The sequence below is a fragment of the Eucyclogobius newberryi genome, unplaced genomic scaffold (genome assembly GCF_026437365.1).
Source record: "Eucyclogobius newberryi isolate DKJ021-1_F unplaced genomic scaffold, fEucNew1.0.hap1 SCAF_242, whole genome shotgun sequence".
Taxonomy (NCBI): domain Eukaryota; kingdom Metazoa; phylum Chordata; class Actinopteri; order Gobiiformes; family Gobiidae; genus Eucyclogobius; species Eucyclogobius newberryi.
In genome coordinates this window covers 112,952-124,508 of record NW_027315882.1, presented here as the reverse complement: position 1 = coordinate 124,508, position 11,557 = coordinate 112,952, and the positions used below count along the sequence as shown (strand labels likewise).

General features: G+C 39.3%; 2 protein-coding genes across 4 annotated transcripts; one reads left to right on the top strand and one right to left on the bottom strand.

Moving 5' to 3' along the window:
* Positions 1–3: 3 nt before the first annotated feature.
* Positions 4–1,596, bottom strand: LOC140372520 (sorting nexin-11-like; the record flags this gene model as incomplete). Its single annotated transcript, XM_072459643.1, has 5 exons — positions 1,582–1,596; positions 1,412–1,498; positions 853–953; positions 655–750; positions 4–226 (listed from the first exon to the last, which is right to left on the bottom strand). Coding segments are annotated over exons 1-5 (522 nt in total), but the record flags the coding sequence as incomplete, so codon positions are not given.
* Positions 1,597–4,035: 2,439 nt separating this feature from the next.
* On the top strand, positions 4,036–7,013 carry LOC140372528 (chromobox protein homolog 1-like). 3 transcript variants are annotated; one of them, XM_072459656.1, is made up of 6 exons: positions 4,036–4,248; positions 5,257–5,328; positions 5,535–5,796; positions 5,999–6,146; positions 6,440–6,534; positions 6,848–7,013. In XM_072459656.1, exons 2-6 carry the CDS (start codon positions 5,274–5,276, stop codon positions 6,987–6,989), a joined length of 702 nt encoding a protein of 233 aa, XP_072315757.1. In that variant the 5' UTR covers positions 4,036–4,248; positions 5,257–5,273; the 3' UTR covers positions 6,990–7,013. The 3 variants fall into 3 exon arrangements, with proteins under 3 accessions (XP_072315757.1, XP_072315758.1, XP_072315756.1); XM_072459655.1 differs by lacking the exon at positions 4,036–4,248 and adding an exon at positions 4,754–4,876; XM_072459657.1 differs by lacking the exon at positions 5,257–5,328 and having other exon boundaries at positions 4,038–4,248.
* The last annotated feature ends 4,544 nt before the right edge of the window (positions 7,014–11,557 follow it).

Here is an 11,557-nt window from a genome sequence, read left to right as displayed (position 1 = left end):
TTCCATGGACTCATAGGACACCGTGATGTTCCTCTCCTTAACAACGGCGTCCTCCTCTTGGGCCTGGGCGTAGCCGCGGTTGGAGGAGGCGTAGGTCAGGATGGCGTCGGTCACGGTGTAGGGGGTGTGGCCCTGGACACAATCCAGGATGTGTCCCACAGGGAGCTGAGTCTGCAGGAAGAGGTGCAGCTGACTGTCCGACAGACACACAGTCATGTGCACCACTCTGGTGACATACAAAGAGAGAAAATACTGTTACTGCAAAGAGATCACGGATGCTTTTATCATTTAAAATGTAGAGTATATTGTCTGTAATAAGAACATTTGATTTTTTATTTGATTGACAGAACGTTGTATGTTGTGTATTCTCTGTATAAATTGATATTTTGGAACTTTGTGTATTTTTGTTTTTTAACCTTTGTTTTACCAGGGAAATGTTACAATGTTGGCCTGGAACAGTTTGTTCACATTTGAGAGATATTTAAACCTTAAATCAAGGCATGTACAGATACTACTTCTAATTTATCAGGAAGGATAACAACTTTTTTAAATTAACAATATAATCAGGATATTTAATTATGTCAGTATTGTCCATCCAAATAAAACAATGTCTATGTTTTTTGTCATTTTGTTTTTAAAGGTTTAAGAACTCACTTGTCCAGAAAGAACTGGAGACCTTTCCGTCTTCTTTCAAGAAAATCATCATTGCTGAAGGAGAACAACGACTTGCCAGGAAGGTCTGGGACAGGTCTGGAGTCAAACAAATAAGAGAAGAAAATGAGATGAACCTTTTTGCATATGTTTCATCTGATTTACACAGAAGATGTCCTAGACGACCATCAAAGCACTTACACTAAACCAGAATTCTTCTGGAGCTTTTTCTTGAGCCACACAAACTCACTGTAGCGGCGTCGCACACATGAGGTCTTGGCTGTGAATGCCTTACTATTAGTCTGCAAATTAAAATGAAGAGTTTTATTAAAATGCATTTTAGAGTGTCGTCTGTTAAATAAATGTAATCGGGTGAAATGTTAGCAGGAGAGGCACATGATCACATGCCGGATTTGTTCCACTGACTGACACTGTTCTCTGATCTCAACACAAGTCTCCTTTTAACAAGAAATAATAACATTTGTAGCAACATTTAGGAATTTTCTTTTCATGAAACAAATTGAATTAAAATGAAACAGGGACTTGTTGCATTCTCTAGACTAGAGATACAGCGCTGAAGCAAACACTGTAGCTTTAGGGCAATGTTTATTCCTGGCACAAGAAAACGTAAAGAGTCTTGCTTTTCTTGAGTCAGTTTTGTCGAGTTAAGTTATGCATTCATCGTTTGTCATGCGAACTGTCAGCTGCAGCAAGTGTACAGCTCCAATGACTTAAAGTTGAGCCTTATATTTGAACTTACGTGCAGAAAGATTTTATAATCCACAAAGGAGTTCCATGAACCTTCATTTTGAATACGGGGATCTTGAACCCGCACTGCAACAAACTCCTACAAGAGAAAGTGAGACAAGAGTTGAAGAACACACCTTAGTTTTAAATTACAATAGCGGAACACTAGCTTTTTCAAAAAGCCAATGAGTTCCTCATACTTTTAACCACGTGTGATTAAATAAATTCCGTTTTGGCAAAAAAGCTTAAAAAAGCACTCTTTTACTTACATACCTCTTCTTGATTACTGATCATTCTGCTGACTGTAAGGCTGCAGGGACATCTGGAGTCAAAGGAGAAACATATTAGTCACAGTTCCTCATGAGACAGGGGAAGAGAAGAAACTTCAGCTAAATTTAACTGAATCATGAACATGTTTCCCTTTCAGAAAAAAAAGAGAAGAAAAGTCAATGTCATTAACAAATAGGCCTGTGGTTTTGGCTCAAAGGAGTTCCACTGAGTGCTCCTGAACAGGAAGAGCTATAGACAAATATTACGTTTGTTTCACTGTGTACTGAAACATTCATACAAACGTTTGATTGCAATCATATATCTTAAAAAATCTCTGCTGAATGTCAATTTGTACAGTAAGGTCACAAGACTGAGTGGGTGTGTTTAAATACTCCAGGGGAATACAACCCACTATGAATAATAGTGTGTCACAATGTGTGGAAAGTGCACGATCTGTGTATTGGGTGAAAGCTTTAACATCTGACTCATCTAAATGTTGCCAATGTTACGTGAAATTAAATCATGTTCAATAAACATCCAGTTATTGACTACTGATGTTTTGAGAGCGATTTCCCCCTAAAATAACTAGTATCCAACTGTAACAACAAAGTGAGTACATGATAACGAAACTATGTACGGGAACATAATTAAATAAAACCAGTTGTGCAAATAATTCCCGTTGCCCTAAATGCACACCACAGTCTAAACTACTAAAATAATTGGCTTGTATTTGCACTAACTTGGTTTTATCTGCGCTTCCATTTCACAGCCGCAGAACACTAAACAGCTAAAGACAAACCTGCCGAAGACACGTCCCGCTTGACAATTACTTACTTTAATGTCCGCGCGTGTTTCCTAACGTTATGCCATCCAGAGCCCGGTTGTTGTTGCCACTTTCTTTTTCGATTTTCACAAGGACCTGGGTAAAAAAGCCCCAAATTCCTAAGAGTTGTTTATCTCGGCTGCTATCGTCCCCATTTCACAAGCGCACGCGCTACGTCACCGGCAAAGGCATCACGTGACCGCATATCAGACGACACTTCCGGTGATGGGCGGAATGGAAAATGAGGCGTGGAATCACCATGGCAACTGATGAACCGTTTGGCCATATATTTGAGGACGTTATTCATTTTCAGATTCCTGTTTGATATTTGAGGACTTTTGCCCAGTCAAAATACATGATTTTGTAATAGTTTTAAATTGTTAATAATTGTTCATCGCTAGGTAACGGTCCTAATTTCTCATCATTCTGAAATACACGGGCTATTCCGGCGTTATCTGTTCTTTTGGATTCACACATTCAATGCTTTTGGTACTGGTATGTTTCTATAGTCTAAAAATGGGATGTGACAATATTCATATTTCTTTATTTGGTGATACCGTTAGAATATTGTCCCTATGTCATCAAACATCCGGAAAGTCATGATTTTGCCTTCATAAAGAATAGTGTCTATCATAATTTATTTTTAAACAAATAGTGTAAAATACATGTGTAACTATTTTTGAACCAGGTTTTGATGTGTCTGAGTGGTTTTCATTTGCCTGGAATTTTCATATTCATGTGATATTCTGAGGTTAAGAAAATATTTCCCTTGAAAGCGCAGTATGTTCCACTTCACTTTTTCCTCCATTACAGCATTAGTAAATAATTTGTTTTCAAACTATTAAAGGGTCTATATATTGTGTAAAAGTGTAGCTTATTTATGAACCTTATTTAAACAACACATTACGTTTTACTGTAGCTATTATTCATTTATTATTTTACTTTATTTATTAACTCAAGTCATAAAAGGGGGGAAATAGGGACATTATTGTAAACCTTGTATTGTGAGTTGTATGACGGAGGATAACATAATATAACATAGATAACATATATTATTCAGTTTGTAGACACACAGAAACACTGCTCTTCATGTATTCATAAAAAATATCAGTAATACTTGGTAGCTGCTTTTTAAAAACAATATAAGATAAGATAAAAGTATAAGACGCTTTATCTTTCCCACAATAGGGAAATGTCATTCGTCAACAACAAAAGGAGGATTAAAAATCAAGATAAAACTATTGAAAGAGGCAAATCTAATCACTCCAACTAGAATATTCGAAATACGTCTAAAATAGTTGATAAAAAAGGTTTAAAGGTGATAAAATACAACACAATACAAATAAAAGAACAGAAAACTAGAATATAAATGTAAAATAAATCTCAGGCAAAATATATTGACGATCGCTGTATTATGAACATGAAAATATTGCGCCAGTTCCCTGCGCCAGTCCGGGTTTTTTTCTATGTGCGCTTCTGTAGATGTATAAATCACACGTCCGCGCCCTGCTCCATGTCGTCCCATTGTGGTCCACCATCCACGTGACTTAAGCGTCTGCGAGTCTGCGCGGCCATCGAGACAGGGCACTTTTTCTTCCCCCAGCAGCAGACGAAGGAAAAGAAACGACACATTTTTGTATTACAATTGGCTTTGTCTGTAGAAATCACCTCCACACAAACCGCGACGTAAAATCAACACTGCATTAAAACTCTTATATCGGATCGGGTCCGTAAACGTGTTTAATTTTAACCCATCGGTGAGTTTGATTTACCTGCTCCCTCCAAACGTGTTGTTTCAAAGATCATTCATTGATCGTGCAGATGCCACTTTGTAGCTTTTCTATCATGCATGGTTTGATTACACGACACTACTACACGGTGCCGATATCTTTTAGCAGAATTAGCCTCTCGTTGATAGACAAATTGCACATTTGATCGGTGAACGCTCAGTGTGGTGTTGGTTGCACGAGCTGGGGCAACATGGAGGAGATGCCAAACACTCAATGAGGGTCTGTCGCTTAGAGGCATTGTGCTTGAAATATGTCACCCCTGGGTTAGCTGTATTATCCACAGGGAATTTATTTTATATTATTTTTTTTTAATGTTGAATTGATCCTTTTTCAAAATCCTAATTGAAAGTACACGTGTGTTGCAAACCGCTGGATCTCGTTGGAGATGGTGGCACGCAGCGTCTCCGCTCCACAGACCGCTTCATTTGTGGCAGTTTAGCCTGTTGTGCTTGATTTTGTTTAATTGATCCTGATCGTTTGCGCCTCTCCAAGCACAAGGCTGATTATCTACAGCCCACGCCCACATTTACACCGTGCAGCACATGGGCAACTAGGCAAGGTGGAGTCAGCAGTGTTTACATGGAGTCAAAATCTGGTCTGTCAAGTGCCCTATTAGATAAAGGAGTACAATCACTTACTATTTACATATCATTTGCATGGTTAAAAAGACATGGGGTTGATCTGAAAACATTTGATATGTAAATCGAGTAACTATGGAGTTGTAAAATGGTTCTGTTTGAAAAAATAAATATAGACATTGACCTTAGACCTTGAATTTGACTCAATCTTTCAAACTCCCAGTATTAAAGTGTCACTTTGGCCTAATTAAAGTGCTAGTTAAATCAAACTGTGGATCTGCATTGCCCTGTATTGTTGCCCATGTATGTCCTTATAAACTCCATCATCTTCATCCAATGCTGTTCTCTCCTTTCTACTACATCGCTTCCTTCATGCTTCAATCTTGACGTTGACCAGGAAGCTGCTGGTCCCTGATGAGTATGAGCACGACTGCAGAACCCACTAACGATGCTCCCACTGTTACTGAAGGTTTTAAAATATTATTATTTTCCAACATAAATGTCGATCTTATGTACTTGTGGGGGCAGATATATGTCATTTTGTCCTAGAAGTAGCTGTAAGTCACTTAAACCTGTGCGTCCCAAACAGGGTCTTTACCTGAAGATTGGCAACAAAGAACATTTTGATGCTAAACAGATGTAAATGGTTAATAATTTACTTTTCCCCCCCATTAGAAAACAAAATGGCAACGGCTGAGAAGACGGAGAAGAACCTGGAGGAGGTAGCGGCACCGGCGGCACCAGCGACTCCAGCAGCACCAGCAGCTCCAGCGACCTCAGGAACTCCAGCGGCGCCAGCAGCTTCAGCGGCTCCGGGAGCGCCAGCAGCAGCAGAGGAGGAAGAGGAGGAGGAGGAGTACGTCGTGGAGAAGGTCCTGAACCGGCGAGTGGTGAAAGGAAGAGTGGAGTACCTCCTCAAATGGAAAGGCTTCTCAAAGTGAGTCATGTGATATAGTCGTGGGACAGGTGACCCCTTCACACCCTCAACCACAGCAATAGTGCGTCACAGCCTCAATGCTTATTTAAAATTACCATCAACAGTCACATGCATTTTGTTTTGTCCAGGAAAGTAAATGCACGCCAATTGATTGAATTTGATGAAGTATTTATTAATCTTTCCCATATTTGTATTTTTACAGCGAAGATAACACTTGGGAACCAGAAGACAACCTGGACTGCCCAGATCTCATCGCAGAGTTCCTTCAGTCACAAAAGACGGCACAGGAAGGAAAACGAAAGGCAGATGGAGAAGGCGACGACAGCAAATCCAAGAAGAAAAAAGATGACGTAAGTGTATTTTCAAACGCCTTTTCTGTAAACATCTGGCTGATGATGGTTGTATTTGGTTTATTTTAACAGCTCAGCAACAGCTATACAAATATACAATGAGCAGTATAATGCAAATCAACTCAAATAAATAAAATCACGTATGTTCTTTGCCTATTTAAAAATATGAGGCCCAAATCTTTGTCTTTTAATTAAATTCATCTCGTTTCTGAATGTGTTCCTCCCTAACGATGTGTAATTTTGAACATAATATAAAACCACTTGTCCTTGATTGTCCTTTTTTCTTTTTTTAGACAGAGAAGTTGAGGGGTTTTGCTCGAGGTCTGGATCCAGAACGAATAATTGGTGCGACAGATTCAACAGGAGAACTTATGTTCCTCATGAAATGGTGAGACGTACTTGCATATGTGTGAAATAAAACATGCAGCTTCTGTGTGTCAAATCAATATTTTTCTATAGCTAAATTATTTTTCTATAGCTATACCTAACTTTAATAATCCTCTAATTCAGGGGTTGATTCTCTTGCCTCTACTGTATTTGTTAATTGTAAACGTCCTGTAAAATGAGTGCTGTGCTTGGATAATAACACAAAATGGCACAAAATCTCTTAAAACGTCATCTGATCCTGTTCCTTTACTAACATTTCCTGACAATAACACTTTGTCTCACTTCACCCTTTCTTTGTATCCCGTCTTATTTAGGAAAAACTCAGACGAAGCAGATCTTGTCCCGGCAAAAGAAGCGAACGTGAAGTGTCCGCAGATCGTCATTTCATTCTACGAAGAGCGGCTGACCTGGCATTCATACCCCACCGAAGACGAGAAAAAGGACGATAAGAACTAACCCAGGGCGTCGGGGGCAGGGGAGGAGGACAAAAAAAAAAAAAAGAGAAACTGTAGTTTTGAACTTCGTCGTACTTTTCCGAGAGTCAGGTTGGATCGGGGTGGGGGCGAGCAAGACGCCATTTGTCTTTCGATGTCATTTGATTCCGCTTTTACCTGGAGTTACTCAAAACCTGTATATGATTCAGATTTAATTGACACCAAAAAAAAGAAACGCTGCAGTGTTCAGTTTTGAGTTTCCAGCACACAGAGCGTTGCGTGGCCTCTGCAGTATCTTGTTCCCTTTGGGCCGGTGCTTCTCATCTTGCCAGGACGTTGTTTTAAGTGTGGTGACATTTCATTTTTTTTTTTTTTTTTTTTTTTATATCAACGTTTCTTTTTACTATTTTATTGGTCATGTGATTGGCTGGCAAAATTGTGTCCATGTTTGCCTTATCCGTAGAACTTGTTTGATGTATGGTTAAACTGTGCTTTCTTTGTAATCATTAGTGTTTTCAGTAACAGCCATGTCTTGCTTGTCTGTTCAGAAAAATAAAAAAAGACTTTGTTATAATTGTTGCTTTGCTAATTGGTTACTGATTACGCTTTATTTTATTCCTCCAACATGCTTCAACTTGGAGTCAAACTTAAGTAATTGTAATAATCTTGACTATTTTTTGTGTTTTTTGTATTAGCCCAATACTCTTTTGGTTCCCGATGTTGTATTTAATCATTATCTAGGACTATATAAAAATAATTGATGAATTCCAAGATGCCATGCCAAAAGACAGTGGGATTAGCCATTAAGCTAACACAGCGATGCCTCATGCAACACTTTATAGTTAAATAATGCATTACTCAGTCGCATTATTCATTCACTCCATACTCAGTGGTAAGTGTCGCCACAGCTGCCCTGGGGTAGACTGACAGAAGCAAGGCTGCCAATCTGCACCAACACCAAACACACACACCACAAATCACACTAGGTAAGAGTGATGCCAACAGTTGCCCACTTTTCCAGTTACTGTTAAATAGTAACCATGACGATAGAAAAGGCACCTTATGTATCAATCAAAATGCCACTTGAGACTAAAATCCATTTGTATTTCTTTTCTCTTTATTAGAGAACGCTACAATGGCCCCATAGGGTAAAAAAACAAGCGGCCTAATCCTTTACTTATACAATGCAAATAAAAACCTTTATTTGTTCCATAATGTGAAAATGTCAGTGTTGCAAAGTTGAAGAGCAGGAGAATAGAGATATGCAATAAAATCTAACAACACGGTGCAAATAGATTATGAATATAAGGCTACAAGTGGCTATATGCACCATCCATAACAGGCCCTCTCCGATATTCAAATATGATTCCAAACTATGTGCCACTGCCAACAGTTTGCAAAGATCCGTGGGAAACACCGTCAACAACAGGCAAATTAAGCGTTTGAGGCTGTCCACTTGAACCAATCAAAAGTCACGACTAGAGAACAAGAGTCACAGGTGAAAATAAAAACACTTTATTAATCAATAAAAACAATTTCTGATTGCCAGCAAACCTCAAAACAGGGAACTACATCCAAACAGAAAGCAGAAGGTTGAGACTTTAATGACAAACTACATAAATGAAGACAAACATGAACATATTTACATGAGACAAGACAAAGGTGCACCAAGTAGTAGCAGTACTGATAGTGTTACACAGAAGTGATGTTAACCAGAGTTTTCATGCCAGAATATCACATATGATGAAGGCGAATCCTCTTTCAAAACAAGACATCGTAATGTTGCAGAGTCTTTTCAGCCTTATGTAAATATTGTAGTCTAACTGCTATTTCAGCCTCAATGACTGACCTATTTTTAAAGGGTGATGATGAGATACACATACCAATAGACAAACTTCACTCGGGACAAGTAATAGCACTTCTACTTTTGAGAACAAGTTTCCCAAAACCTTTTAACGTTTGATGAGATAGTGAAATCAAGGCATTCAAAACCAAAGTGGCCACAAACACATTCTGCTAACTTTTCGATTCACACATTCAAAACATCGGCTCATAGGCTCACTTCATCGAAACACACACAAACAACATAAATAGGCATAATATTTAAGCCAACGTCCGGCTTTACAGCAGTTAAAAATGTTAAAGTACCTCAAGTGGCTTTCAGCTGGGTTACGATGGCAAATAAGTTATATACAGTTGTGGTCCAAAGTTGACATAAACCTGTAAAGAACATAATGTCATGGCTCTGTTGAGTTTCCAGTTATTTCGACAACTCAGATTTTTATCCGATAGATGGAACAGATACTTCTTTGTCACAAAAAACATTCATTAGGACTTTATTCTGGGTTAACAAGTGACCAAATCTGCTGTCAAAAATATACATACAGTAACATGAATTAGTTATTTAGGTGAGAGAGAAAGTTGTGTCAATGAAATGAGAATCATAGCATGGCCTCTGATCTTCTTGTGAGAGATTATGAGTGATACACTTGGATACAAACGCCCACAAACGCTACAAAGGGAAAGTCAAAGGAGCTCAGCACGGATCTGCAAAAGGGAATCCACGTCACTTGGAGCCATTTCAAAGCAGCTGCAGGTCCCAACAGTGCAAACACTTGTTAAGTATAAAGTTCATGGCACTGTTCTGTCACTGCCACGATCAGAACGAAAATGCAAGTTCACCTGCTGCTGAGAGAAAATTGGTCTGGAGGGTAAAGAGTCAACCGAGAACCACCAAAAAGCACATCTGCCAAAAATTAGAAGCTGCTGGAACACAGGTGTCAGTGTCCACAGTCAAGCGTGTTTTGCATTGCCATGGAGAAGCTGCACTTGCTCCAAAAGCGCCACCTTAAGGCTTGACTTAAGTTTGCTGATCACATTGACAAAGAAAAGACCTTCTGGAGGAAAGATCTGTTTGGCCACAATGCCCAACTTTGGAGGAGAAAAGGTGAAGCCTTTAACCCCAAGAACACCATGCCGACCGTCAAACACGGTGGTGGTGGTGGTGGTGGTGGTGGTATTATGCTGTGGGGCTGTTTTGCTGGCAATGGAACTGGTGCGTTACAGAGAGTAAATGGAATCATGAAGAAGGAGGAGGATTACCTTCAAATCCTTCAAGAAAACCTAAAATCATCAACCGGAAGGTTGGGTTTTGGGCGCAGTTGGGTGTTCCAACTGGACAATGACCCCAAACACACATCAAAAGTGGTAATGAAATGGCTAAATCAGGCTAGAATTAAGGTTTTAGAATGGCCTTCCCAAAGTCCTGACTTAAACCCCATTGAGAACATGTGGACAATGCTGAAGAAACAAGTCCACATCAGAGAGCCGACAAATTTAACTGAATTGCACCAATTCTGTCAAGAGACTTGGTCAAAGAAGCTAGTGGATGGCCACCAAAAGGACATGTAACCAAATATTAGCATTGCTGTATGAATATTTTTGATCCCATAATAAAGTCATCAATAAAGTCAAACTTCATGAATTGTTTTTTGTATCTGTTCCAAACCAGAGTTGTAGAAATAATTGGACACTCAAGAGAACCATGACCTTGTGTTCTTTACAAGTATATGTAAACTTTGGACCACACCTGTATATCCCAGCAGAGCCTGTAACGCTTTTAACGGGGCAGGACAACACCCAATTTAAAAATGGCAATAAAATATGGCAAATCCTCTAACAGTACGGTACATTGGAGCCTGTCACTTAAATACCTCACGTGATCGTGGCTCAGTTCTTTTAAAACAAAAAACAAAAATAGGTGTCAGTTGCATAAAGCGGATGTGTCTAGTTCTAAAACCTTGCTCAATACTACAGATTATGGACATTTAATAGGAGCTTTCCTAATCGCAGCTCTCCTGTGTTTAAAACAGCAGCAAAATAGTAGCGACAAACAGCAGAATGCATAATAGCCAAGCCTTTTAGGGACAAATTACAGTGCTATGTGTAAATAGGAAGTTGATACATTTTGCATGTGCCTCCTCTCTAAAGCATCCCGAAAAAGCATCCATCTGCACCACGTGAACCAAAACCGAAACGGACAAGACTTTCGAAACTGTGGCCAGCCCATGTACAACTTGGGGCTCTCTCCCGCCAATCGCAAGTGCTATAAAGGACCGTCAATGGCATTTCTCTTCCCATTTCTAGAGTGAGATGTTTGACGACGTTTGAGCGAGCAAATAAACAGCATCCTCATATCATGGACTTCCTTTTGCCTTTGGTATCTAAACCACAAATGCCTGAATCTTGGGGGACTTGTCTTCGGCCAGCACAAAGTCCTGTAAATCTGTTCATCCAGTGCATAGTAATCCAACCTTCATTGTGAGCACTCTCCCATTTTTTTGTTGTTGAAATCACAATAAATATTCTTCATTAGTGATTCGGTGCAAACAGATCGAGAGAAGCTAGAACTTACTTATAGCTCATTTTATGTCCTTTGACATTCCTCGCATATTGTTTTTCCTCGTCTAAAGAAAACGTATCCTTATTTAAACATGGAGCCACCTCTGCTTTTACGTTGTTTCCAAGAAATAAATGCAGGAAAGACTGAAAAGGGAAAAACTAAGGCAGGAAGAGCAGTCAACATTGCCA